We start from the raw sequence: 13,393 nt of genomic DNA, 5'->3' as shown, positions 1-13,393 counted from the left end.
AGTTAAGAATTAAATCTTGGCTGAATATTTGATACTGCAGGACACAAAACATTTTCCAAATCTTTCAAAGTTGATTAATATTTTGATCATATAATCATCAATGTTGAGGATGCAAGTTTGCATAAGTATGTAGTCTTAAATAGCAAAAATATACTTGAAGTCATCTTAGGAATTGTTGGAAATTCTATCCTAATCTGAAGAGAAAATTTATTTTAAAAGTATTGAATGAAATACAAGTCAGCAACTCATAGAGCAATTTGTAAAATCAAACACTTGAATATAATGCAATCAAAAGATAAAGTAGCTTGCTTCATCCATGCTGAAAAACGATGGTAGGAGATGATCGAAAGTCATTAGTTCCCACATTTAAGTCATTATGTTCCTGTAAGAACATAAAACTTTTAGTGTACAGAAAAACAAAAGCACTGCAATCCATAACTTGTAATAATTCTGATCCTGAGCTGAGACCTTAGGCAATTCTCTATGGCTTTGAGTAGCTGACATCTCACACAGAGGAGAGCGTGCATATTGTGTATTCCGAACAAATGCTGAGGCGAAGTCCGTGATATAACACAGGCAATGGCAGGGATCCATTGCCTGCTTCGTTGGAAATTAATTTTCGATCATCACACGTTCAGAAATCTTTACTGTTGCCATTTTTTTTTTACAACACTCCCATTCATGTCCTTGATCCCTATGGACTGGGAGTGGTCCATCAGCTGTTGTCTGGATCTAGGGTAATAAATACAAAGCTGACTTTCAGACTTCAGTGAAGGGAGAGCTAAGAGAAAGTTTTAGGTGGAAATGGGCCTGAACGTTATAGATATGTAAATGACATGACATTTACATGTGAGAAAAGAACAGACTGCATATGGTCCAAATTAGGAAAACTGTGGCATGTAAGAAACCAACACTTAGAACTCAGGAGCTTTACCAACTTTCTGTGTCAAACCAGGGACATGGACGTCAATTCTACGTGTAGTGAGGGCTGCAGAAATGTTTCCGTTAGGGGAGGAAACGGCAGCAAAATGATTTGTTTACGGAAAATGCACGCAGCAGCCATCAGTAGAAGAGAAGCCTAGCATTCTGAATGTGACTGACCAGCGCTAGGGGACTGATGGATTGCCGTTACCCACTGAGGGCCAGCTAGAGGGAGGAAGGAAGACACAAGTTGTCAAGGTGAGGGTGGGTGATAGGAAAAGTATTGACGGGAGACAGCCAGGCAAGACAGAAGAAGAGATACAGTTGGAGGTAATTTCAATGTTTTGTTTTTGAAAAGCAAATAATAGAGGAAGAAGCTCATGCTTGCTAACGAAAATGACAATTTTTGGGTCCTCTTGTAGATGAAAAAAGTTAAAGGAATAAGTTAAAGGTCCTGAGCAAACATTTAGCAAATACTAACTAGCTGGTAGCTAAGTAGATGTTGTTTTTCTCTTAGTATGAGGAAAATTTTGCCAAGCAAAGGACTTCACATAATCCGTCTGCTACATTTTTCGGGAAGGGGGCCTACAACTCAGATATTAGACAAACACTAATAAATTCCATCTAGATCCAATTGATAGGCTCGTCGAAAAGTGGTCTTTGTTCAGTAAGCTATTATTATTATTCCTTCCACTTTCTGACTTTTAGTGACAGAGAAAAAGAAGAAAGGAGGAAGAAGGAAGAGGAAAATCAGAGAATCACTTCAGGCCATGGCTCTGGTGGTGGGAGACTGAAGGCGAAGGTGAGAGGTAGCCCTAGCTTTCACAGCCTGTGTGGGCGGAACTCATTGCTGGCAAGATTATGATGGGGCCGGAAGTAAAGGGAAAGGCAGAGAGTGACCAGACAAACAGGTCCTTGGAAGAACAGTCTTCCACCTTGGCCTCTCGGATAAGATATTAACAAATTCTGCTGCTGTGTGACTCTTGACTTCTTTAGACCCAGGATTAAATGGGACAGTGAACCTTCCCAGGCTCCCGAGCCTTTTCTAGTTCATTAATCTTCGTGTCAGTATTGATTCTCATCGGCATCTTTACTTTCTTTCACTCTTCTTTATTTCTGAGGATTAGGCCAAGCCTTTGAATTACCTTTTCTATTCTCCAAAGCACGATAGTATGATGAAACAGAACAGACTAAGGAGTCTGTACAATTGGCCTCTTACCATATAGACTTATGAAACTTTGGAAAAATTACCTCATCTTTCTTATCTCAAAGTTCTCTTAAAGAGATAGAGGAAAATACCTTAGATAGAAGAAAACTATTTAGGTACTTCTGAGCACATTTGAGATACTTTGCAGAGTGGGCACAGCATCATTTAAAGAGATACAGCATCACTTCATAGATTTCTGCTGCCTGTTCACCTTCTAATGGTCATAGGGAGATCAAGGCCATCTCTTTGCCCCCAAATATACTACCTGTGATAAAACTATGTCTTCTCTATTTTTTTTCTAGTGTGTCTTCTTTAGGACAATGAATTCCCACTCTCAGAAAGTAAATGTGTTCAGGCTGTTTGCTTGTCTTCTCCAGATTGTGGAATGTGTCTAGTGAACATGTCTTTATCTAGAGAAGGAGTCACAAATGGTGCTTAAATAAAGAAATAAATGAAAAATTATTTCATTGAAACATTACACATCTGAACAAAGATAAATGTAGATCTGGCCTTTGGTATATAGTTTTCTAACCTGTGGTTTGTGCTCTCAGACTTTAGCCACTTTATAATTTCCCCATGTAAGCATTAAGCATCCTTCATAATTAGAACACGATGACTCTAGCGCCCCTTTTCTCTGTGGACAGCATCCCTAGGTCACGGACTATCTCCAAGGGTAAAAGGAAAAGATGCTCCTGATAGTGCTTGCTTCATGAGCTTGGTGGGAATAAAAAGACTACCCACGTGCCCTGCTTTCTTCTTCCTTTTCAGGAGGCATGTGCTCAGTATTGGGAAAGCATGAAAAATGGAGAGCTCAGCTGTACTCGCGAGAGTGACCCTGTCCGTGGTGCTGATGGGAAGCCATACAACAACAAATGCGTCATGTGTAAAGAACTCCTGTAAGTGCTTCTCGTAGCAAGTGTGTCTAAAAGACAACCACGCCTATCTCCTTAATGAATGACATTTCTCCTTTTCTGTGGCTCCTTCTGTGAACGTTCTTTTCATTAAGCCCAATGCTTTCCCCTGCTTTTGTTTCCTAAGGAGCCTAAGCCCAAATGGGGGACAGATAATCAAGTGGCTGATTGTTCTGTTTGCCACTGTAATTCTGTGACCTCCCAGTGTCATTGTAATATTGTTCATTGCCTTGGCCTAGTGAAATTTAATGATAGTCATATGAAATAACTGAAGAGTGTTTAAGAGAATCAGGCTTTTGCCAAGGGTGTGAAGCATACAGTGTTTAAGAGAGCCAGGCCCTTGCCAAGTGTATGAAACATTCTTAACTACAGAAACAGGAGTAGGTACTTCTGTTTATCCCCCCCCATGAATGGTATTAGAGTATACTATGACATAGTTCGGCCACTTTGATTAATCTTGTCAGGGTCAGTAACACAATTATTGTTAGTCCCATCTACAAACTGAGTTAGTCCTAGGTGACCCTAAACAATTAGGGATGCTTTTAGTTGTGACATTTAATTATTGCATGATTAGTAAATGAGTAGCGTCTATCTCTCATGCCACAAAATATAATTCATTCATTCTTCACTTCTCTGAGGGTTATGTGATGAACCCTTATACCAATGCTGACATTCTACTAATGAGAAAAATGAAACTGGTTTTCTTAAAAGTCTCATGGAGAGTGGACTTGAAGGCTCTAGTTACAGTCCAGTGTTTCTGTACAGTCACCTAGAGCTTACTCTGTATTGTCAGCATGTGTGACAGCATTATATATTGTGGACGGGAGACCTGGATTTTACTGGCCAGTGGCCCTCATTGATCTTCCTGTCTCTGTGCCTTTACTGCTGGGATTATAAGCATCTGCCTGACACTAACCACTGCTTTTCATGTGGGTGCTGGTGATTCGAACTTGGGTCCTCGTGTCTGTGAGGCAAGCAATTTACCAACTGAGCTATCTCTCCAGGCAATTAGTGGAGGTGTCTGACCAAAGGTATAATCATAATTAGATTTTTCAGCATGTTATGGCATTATAGGAATGCTCTATTTTCAATGATTAAATTGACTGAAGTGCTATGACTTAGATTTGTTTGAATTTACTATTTATTTAGCTATTTGGGGGCCATGCTTTAAGAAATAACATTACAATGTTTTTTTTTTTTTTCTTAACCTCAAAATCACGGACCACCACTCTAGGAAAGTGGGCCAAGACTGGAGATGAATTTGGATAGAAATTGTGAAGGCTGTAATCAAATGATTTGATCATGTATTTTGTGGTAAAGGGGCCTCCTGCCCTGGAATCGTAGTAATGGAACAGGCTGTGCTCTCAGAGAGTGGAGACACTCGCTGTGAAAAAGAAGGTTTAGAACACAAGCCCTCAGACCCATTCATCCTGCCTGTGCATTTGTGCCAACAAGATGACTATTCGACCCTTTCTCTCATAGGCAGAAAGACATAGAGGAAAGAGATAAAAATTCCACCGTAAGATCAAATGGGACTGGCTCAGCCACGGGAAAGGTAAGTCAGTGCCAACATTTGGTGCAAACCATCCAAAGTGTGGAAAGAGGTTGTTGTTGATGTAGCCAGTGGAGATCTTCCTTTTAGAATGTCAGAGCTAAGTCTGGGTTTTACATTGCTGCTATAAAATGTTACTATAGACCCTGTCTCCACAGTACTGCAAGTTATTACCTTACATTCGTGGAGGTCAGAGGTTCCAAATGACCCCACTAAAACCAAGGAGTTGGCCGAAGTGCGCTCCTTTGTGGAAGTCTCAGGGTATGAAATTCCATTGCTTTCTCTTGACTTCCTGCGTTCGTTGATTTGTGGCTGCCTTCCAGCCAGCATGCTTACTCAGGACTGATTCTCTATCCTTCTGGGACTCATTCCTCTGCTTGAACAAGAACCCTCATGGTGGCAATGAGTCCTTCCTGCTAGTCCTGAATAACCTTCACACTTCAAATACAACTGATTTGTGCTCTTAATTCTCCATTTAGATGATTGCATTAAACTGATAAAACAACATATCTATCTGCACACTCCACACAAAGACATGGATGTCCTTATGTCATAATCCTGCCTACCTCAGCAAGGTTAAGTGGCTGCCAGACGTTTGAACAGAAACCTTCAGCTTTACAAACGCCCCCCAAAAAATACTATATGAAAAAAAGCATTTGTGATTATCTTTCCCGTTTATTTTTAGGATGTATGTGATCAGTTTAGAAGCCAAATGAAAAACGGGAAACTCCTCTGTACTCGGGAAAGTGACCCTACCCGGGGTCCAGACGGCAAGACTCACGGCAACAAGTGTGTCATGTGCAAGGAGAGATTGTAAGTGTCTTCCCAACCCCTGTTTTGGCTGTGCATCCAGCCAACGCGGTGTAGTAACCGCGTTGCAGCAGTTTGAGCAGAACAGCTAATGCTTTCGAAGTGAGTCCTGTAACTAATGAGACACGTATTCACTTTCTTCAAATCCTTTCTTTCAGGGAAAGAGAGGCCGCTGAAAAGAAAAAGAAAGAGGATGAAGCCAAGAGAAACACGGGGACAAACAAGAATGATAAGGAGGTAATATGTCAGACACATTAATACCTGAATTTGGGGGCTTCATTTTGAGGAGAGGGAGGTGATGGCTTTGGGGCCAGTATGAAATTACCTTTTCAGAAATTGAGCTTAATTAGGAGAGAAGACCTTGCACCCATGGGAGCATGGTTGGGCCACGGTGACATAGGTGAATATTATGAGGGAAAATGAATCATGTTGGAGGCAATGTATGGGACTGTGAGGTGAACGAACATTATACACATTCTAAAAACATTAAGAAGGTTAGTTCAGGGAGGAAAAGCTACAGAGGACAGCACAGGAGAGATACCTGACTGAGGGAAGGGACAGGAAAGTGACTGTGAGAGCCGGAGAGGTAGAGAGCTTTAGGGGCCCGGGGAGCTTGGCCACAGTTCAAAGCCTGTTCCAGACGCAGCATCAGAGCTGTCTGGTTGGAGTGGCAAGCAGACGAGCACTTCTGTGCAAATCTTTGCTGTATGCATAGGAGACAGTGTGCAGACATAACGAGGCAAATTTTTGCACATTCCTTTTTCCTCCACAGAAGATAAGGAGCAAAGCAGCCGTAGGGCAGTTAGAGACAGGAGCTAGCAGGGGAGGTACGCCCTGACTCTTTCGGGCAGGGCTCTGGTCTCCTAGACTCTCGCGCCACAGCCCATCCAAATATTCATTGTAAAGGGAATTCATGTAACTAACTGTTTTGAAGTGCGCAGTTCCTCCCAATCATTGAGGATATGATAATAAACAGAAAAAGATATAGCTAGCCCTACCAAAACGAGCATGACACTTAGGACTTAAAAACAACTCTAAGGCAGGTGCTACACATTCTCAGGACCAGCAACAAATATCAGTGTTGTGATTATCCACTCAGCGGATTTCATTTGAAGCTTTGAAAAGTATTTGGGACACAGCAAGGGCTTGGGCTTTGAAGTGGAGCAGGAAAAGGAAAACACCAAAAAGTTCAATCAAGAAAGGAAATAAATTTGGAGTAAGCTTGATAATGTGACCAGATGGCGCTTGACTGCCACCTAGTGTTCAATCTGGGGCGTTATCAATAGGGACCTCCTTTCTGCAATGATGGCACAGAATAGCCATATGATGCAGCCCTTCTCACCTATGAAATCCAATTAGAAAGAAAAAAATGCAATCTACACATAGAATATTGCTTTGAAGTGTGTCAAAAGAGAGCTATATATTTCTTTATAATGTAAACCAAAATAAGATTTGCTCTTTTTGTTGAAACAGTTTGAAAAATCTGTTTTGTGTCTTTCTCTGATGTTACAGCTAAGAAAAGAGGCAGGGACCACACACAAACAATAAGTAGATCAGGAGGTCAAATCCAGAAAGCTGACAGTACAATGTAAGATGATGATGAGTGTTATCATTTGTGTGTATGTGTATGTATGTATAGTGTGTGTGAGCACCGCATGTATGTGTGTGCTTGTGTGTGTGTGCGTGTGTGTGTGTGTGTGTGTGTGTGTGTGCATGTGTTATTGTTAGCAGCTGGAAAGAAAATAACTGCAGTTGCTTCTGAAAATTATATTATTGAGAAAAATAATATATTGATCAGATGCTCAATTTCAGAGATAACTTTAAGAATTTCGTGGAAAGTAAGCATGGGATTGCCTGTAGGAGAAAAAAAGGCAACCCCAATCTAAGCCACTGTCAGTATTTTGATGAGAGTGCCTCCAAAGGTCTCTTTGTAGTTAGGGGGAGTTCAAGGTAAAATCTCATGGGACCAGTTCCCTTGGCATTATTTTAAGCTTGATTTTTTTTAACATAAAAAAATCCAAGCTCTCTTTTCTTATAAACTAGGGACTTTGTTCTCTTCCATAGAAAAACAAAGAAGTAAAAATAGGGAGCTTGCTTAGTAGATGGCTGGTCACAAACCCTGCATTTACCTTGATTGTTTAGTATTTCTGAGTCTTTTCTAAAATAAAAAATAGGTGCACATCATATGAGCTGATGTAACTCACATGATAGAAAATATCTTAAAGATCTGGTTGTGTGGCAAGCTGGCTCAGAAGGTAACGTGACAATTGCCCCAAGCTTGAAACTCTGGGTTTGATCCCAGGAATTTATATAGTGGAATGAGAAAGCCAAGCTTTCTGCAGCTCCCCTGAATCTCACATGTACCATGGTAAGCATGCCCACACACATGTATACACATACAAACAATAAATGCAAAACTATCATTAAAGGACAGAACTGTGGGCGATATGCTTGAATGTCTTGCCAGGTGAATATTTTCAGTTCACTCTGTATTCTGAGTCCTGTTTTTACCGGTGGAATAGTGAGCACAGCTGCAGACAGGCAGATTGGGGACAGAGCATCACAGAAGATTTTGTTCAAATGAGATGAGCTGTCTTAGGCAGCGATGAAATTCCCCTGGAGAAGACAAGTCAAACAAAGTACCTTTAAATCATAATCCATTCTCTGAAATCTCATTTTCCCTGTTTTCTTCCAAACATTATGAGTCCGTGCCTACCTTTCATACTTATTTAGAGTGCTTTCAGACACTAAATCCTGTCTAAGGTTGTAATATTTTCTCTGTCCTCTTGCCAGGATCAATGCCATGAATTCCGGAGCCTGCAGAGAGATGGGAAGCTGATCTGCACCAGAGAAAATGATCCTATCCGAGGCCCAGATGGCAAGACGCATGTCAACAAGTGTGCCATGTGTCAGAGCATGTTGTACGTGAGCAGGCTTGTTGATGGGTTTTAAAAATCACATGGCAACAAGTGTGCCATGTGTCAGAGCATGTTATATGTGAGCGTGCTTGTTGATGGGTTTTATAAATCACATGTTAACAAGTGTGTATGTCAGAGTATGTTGTACATGAACATATTTGTTGATGAGTTTGATAAATCATGCTTGTTTGATGGGAAAGAATTTCTGTCATTTAAAAACTTATGACACTTGGTTTTATACATTATAAACAAATACAGCCTCATTTATAAAGACTAGTGTTAGTTTTCAAAGCACTCAACAGGAAGCTGTTCTTGTAGACAATGAGAAGTGTAGTCATACCTGGGTTGTATAAGTTGGTAAACAATCATGATACATTTACAAGTCAATGACTTTTGTTTATTTATTATTTTTATTTATCTCTTTATTTTATTTATTTATTTTGGTTTTTTGAAACAGGGTTTCTCTGTGTGACAGTTCTGACTGTCCTGGAACTCACTTTGTAAACCAGGCTAGCCACAAACTCACAGATCTGCCTGTCTCTGCCTCCCAAGTGCTGGGATTGGACACCACCTCTGGGCAGTCAGTGTCTTTTAGACAGAAAAGCTCAGTCACTGATGTGACCGTGTATGTCACGGGACTTCAGGCCATCTTGTATGTGAAAGAGTCACAATGACAACATGGTTTTTGTTGAGATTCAAAATTAGTTTGTTTTCTAAAATGTGGGTAAACTTTAAAGCATTGTAACTACATGAAGAATAAACAAACCAGACCTTAAGGAGAAGCAACTGTCAAAGTATCTGAAAAGGGAGAAATGAAGCTACAGTCTGAAATAAACCCATTTCCTTAGAAGCAACAGCCCTTTAGAATCCTTTGAATCGGGACGATAGGAAAGCAACAGAACCAGTGACCACTGAGCATGCACCAAAGCAGAATATGAACAGTCCTGCCATCAGAGACAACAGATAGAAATGTATGTCTAGGTGTTTTTAAGGCATGAGACTATAGTGTTATGTTTGTTAATGTTTAGCATTGGAAAAATACTTGGTTAAAGATAATTCAGCATAATCCTAGAAATATTTATTGGTTTCTTTTTTTTTCTGCAGCGAACGAGAAGCTACTGAAAGAAAAATGAGGAATGAAGAAAACTCCGGTCCTCAGCCTGCAAATGAGGGAAAGGTTGTGTTTTAACAGATAAGATACTGACCTTACCTAACTCGCCTTTCCATGTAGTCTTTAGTAAGAAAGATACTATGTTTTACTTTAAATTTTGATTTTGACAACACTCTCACTTTCAGTCATAATGCAACACACACCCCACACACCCCCACACTACACACACACACACACCCCACACACATGCACACACCACACACACACACCACACACACTCTCTACACACACACGCACACACACGCACACACACACACACACACAGAGTTAATCCTTTAAAAATTCTTAGAGAATTCTCCTATAGTATATGTCAATTTTTGTCTTTCGGCTTTATTCTTTTCCAAAGAAATATGCTTTGGAAAATTAGAGGGCACGGTCTTCTTCCACCTCGACTGCATGCTCATCTTTGACACTTTAAATGTGAAAAGAGGCTTTGGGTAGCTACTTGATGTTGACCTCAATGAGTCCTGTAGCTAACAGACATCCCAAGCCCCCTGTTCAGCTTGTCTTTGGTATCTTCTGTTCTCTTCAGACGGTGTTCTCCGCATCCATGAATCAGTAGTATGCATGTATTACAGTACTTTCTCTCGTCTCAAGACTGAAAAGCAGGCAGATAATGTCCCTCGGTTATTCCACAGTGATCATCACATTCTCTTTAGCCTATAGTGATTTGAGATTCTCCTTGTTTTAAGATTGTGGAAAAGGGAGAGACGACAGGTGACAGGCAGGTGAATCAGCAGGAGGTGAGACAGGCCCATCAAGTCTTTCCTTATGTTTTTCTACTTCTCAGGACCAGTGTGGAGACGTTCACAACACAGCAGGAGACGCAAAACCTAGGCAGGCCAGGAGTTCCTTGCCCTCAGCGGCTGGGATGAGCGGAGTGAGTACCAGCCTGGAGTCAAAAGATATCTCCTAAAGCCGAGTTTGAGAATACCACCCGACAAAGGGAAAGCCCATGCTCACCTCCGTATCTTATTCCCTAGGATGAGTGCAGCGAGTTTCGAAAGCTCATGAGGAATGACAAGCTTCTCTGTTCACAAAAGGATGACCCAGTGCTTGGTACTGATGGAGCTCTCTATCAACACAGGTGCCACATGTGCAGAGCTGTCCTGTGAGTAAACGCATTGTGCTCAGCCAGCAGGGGACGCACAGTTTTACAAATTGCTGCTGGAACACACGCATGTGCTCCTGAGTCCAAGAAAATCAGTAATAGGGCCAAGGGCTGCAAGTTAAGACAACCGATACAGCAGAAAGAGTGCTTGGGTTTGGAGACAGGAAATGAAGGTGTGTCTCCTCACCAGGGCACTCATTCCAAAGCCTTGATCTAAAACCACATGAGACCCAAAAGAAAAGTCATTAAAAAAATACGAAATTTTATGCCCTAGAATGCATAGGACTAAATTATTTGACTGGTGAACAAACACATTTCAAGACTAGTGGACACCATGATGTTTAAAAGCACCCGTGAAGACAGCATCAATACTCCTTAGTTTTTCACAGAGAATGTTCTTACGGTGGGAATGGGCTGTCAGTGCTGCTCAGTGTTGGCCACCTTTGTGTGCTTTTAAAGCATCTCATTCTGGTCATATCCTGATGGAATGCTCTATGGTTCTCTCATGTTTTCCAAGGACAGACGTCTTTCTATGAGACGTTACAGAGGTTTTGCAAAGATTTTTGTTAATGTTTTTTTTTCGTCTTCTAGTGAAAAGGAAGCTTTGGAAAGGCCTGGACTCCAAGGAAATCCAACACACATTAGAGTTACTAAAGAAGAAGGTGAACCAGGATTTTCCAGCTCCTCTGAGGTAAGGAGTTTCTCCTTGAAATATTATGCCAGCAGCTTTTGTCCTCCAGCGGTTGGGGGCCTGCAGCTCAAAGCCAGCTCAGGGGAAGCATCATAATAGTTTTTGACCCACTGAGCACAATTTGTTCACAAGTCTTCACTATAGACACAGGAGGTAGTGTGGCAGAGGTAAGGAAGCACAAGTTTCGCATATTTCTTTTGCCACCACGGAAGATAGAGACCAGAGTAGTTCCTGGGGAGGTAGAGACCAGAGTTAGTAAGGGAGGTAAGGACTAATTTTTTTCAGGCTGGAATCTGATCTCTTAGAGTGGCCAGTATCTTAAAGAGGTAGGTCTACACCAAGGGTCATTGCAAAAGGAATTCATTAAGAGTGAATACTGTTTCTAGCATGAACGCTATTCTAGACTCTTTCCTAGAAGCGTGTCCTAGCTCACTATGCCTCAGATCATTAAAGAATTGCATGTACTGCTTCATTCTTGGGGGCGGGGGGGGTGTCACTGTTATTTTTGGTTTTGTTTCTTTTTGGCACACTGATATTCTCTAGTTAAAAGAAGCCAAAGCCAGGAGGTTATGCCCACCCAAAATGATGTGAAAGAATGTATGCATTTGAATAATGCACCACGGTTCTGTTCTTAATCATTGACTCAGATGCCACTAGGAAAACCAGTACTTCTCCAATCCCATCTAATCCCTTGAAAGTCTTAAGTAACTTTGTTCTCTACCTGTGCAGGACTCTGACATATGCAAACACTACCGAATATTGCCCAGAATGGGTTATCTTTGCCCAAAGAATATCCAGCCTGTCTGTGGGGATGATGGCCAAACCTACGCAAACCCCTGCATGCTCTGTCACGAAAACCTGTAAGTACCCACATTACACCATCTCCTCTTCCGGTGTGAAGGTTTCCAACTGCAATTTGCCTACAGTAGTACTCTGATATTAACTAGATATCTATTTCAAGTTATCTGTTGTCACCATCCCAAAATTCAAAATGTGTTGTTTAAAAAGGAAAGTATATAACAGTATCCTTTTAATATACTTGACTGTCTCTATCACTTCATAAAGGTCATAGAGTAATAGGAAAAGAGGAAAGAGCAGTGGTGAGATCGCAGTGATTGAAGAACACCTCTATAAGACTGCATAGATTCATGTAGATTTATGAAAGTGTGACCATCATCCATCTGATATACAGGAAAAGAAAGCAGTTGAGAACCACCATATAACTCTGTACCACTTACAATGTCTAAGAAATTGTAGGACTGTAAGATAGTCATTGGTTTCCCAGCATCTCTAAGCCTTCTTGAAAGAGCTAATACCATGCAATAAAAAGTATGCTTGATGAATGCCATATATGATGTCTGTCCTTAGCTTTAACACTGGCTGAACATGCTCGCCAATTATCTCATCATGTGAAATGTGAAATCTCAGTTTCTTCCTTGGAAGAAGGTGGAGACTATTCCTTAAGCTACCAAGTTCACTGATAACTGAGAAGAACTTGGATATGAAAGTATAGGTTAAGTGCAAAGAGCTGTTTAGTTCTTTCATTGTTTGTTTTCGTTAAGTTGATTTTCTTCTCAAATACTGATTTTGCAAAAACTTGCCATTGTCCCTAGAATTATCATTCACCGTCTTCCAGCCTCCCTGTGACCAGTTTCCTTGGAAGTATGGTGGCAATGCTTCATATCTAGAAATACAAACTATAAACTGTGAACCTACTTGCCATTGTACCGTAGGTACGGTGTGGTGTTAAGTCATTTTCCCATTCCATCATCAAGTTTTCATAACCTGATGTAGAGTTCTCATTTTGTCTTAGTGCATGGGTGAACCTGATACTCAGAGTTCAAATGATTTATTAAATGTCACAAAACTCACAAAAATTAGAAAATATCTTACCCTTGCTTTTTCTGGGTCTAAGTAATTGTGGTTTAACTGTAGTTTCTTTACTATTATTATCTTCAATGCAGTGGTTCCACTGCCATTTGTGAGACTATAAATTACTCTGATATTATAAAAATGTGATAGAATGTGGAAAATTCCTTTGATAATGTGCATATGTGGCACAATGTGGATTCAACATCTATGAGCTCACAGGCTCACTGAA

General features: G+C 40.8%; 1 protein-coding gene across 2 annotated transcripts in view; it reads left to right on the top strand.

Moving 5' to 3' along the window:
* Spink5 (serine peptidase inhibitor Kazal type 5) overlaps positions 1-13,393 on the top strand; it is a 59,876-nt gene that overhangs the window by 42,196 nt on the left and 4,287 nt on the right. The window contains exons 20-30 of one of the 2 annotated variants that reach the window (XM_085699914.2): positions 1,630-1,723; positions 2,897-3,024; positions 4,522-4,594; positions 5,277-5,404; positions 5,560-5,638; positions 8,195-8,322; positions 9,424-9,496; positions 10,281-10,370; positions 10,474-10,601; positions 11,193-11,292; positions 12,022-12,152. In XM_085699914.2, coding sequence (XP_085556040.2) covers positions 1,630-1,723; positions 2,897-3,024; positions 4,522-4,594; positions 5,277-5,404; positions 5,560-5,638; positions 8,195-8,322; positions 9,424-9,496; positions 10,281-10,370; positions 10,474-10,601; positions 11,193-11,292; positions 12,022-12,152 — 1,152 coding nt within the window. Of the gene's footprint in view, positions 1-1,629; positions 1,724-2,896; positions 3,025-4,521; positions 4,595-5,276; positions 5,405-5,559; positions 5,639-8,194; positions 8,323-9,423; positions 9,524-10,280; positions 10,371-10,473; positions 10,602-11,192; positions 11,293-12,021; positions 12,153-13,393 lie in introns of those variants that run through there. The other variant, XM_048419154.3, reaches the window with a different exon arrangement.

Source organism: Myodes glareolus, chromosome 13, assembly GCF_982192425.1.
Source record: "Myodes glareolus chromosome 13, mMyoGla1.1, whole genome shotgun sequence".
In the NCBI taxonomy this organism is placed as follows: Eukaryota; Metazoa; Chordata; class Mammalia; order Rodentia; family Cricetidae; genus Myodes; species Myodes glareolus.
The sequence above is the reverse complement of the archived record's forward strand: the minus strand, read 5'-3'. Positions and strand labels throughout refer to the sequence as shown.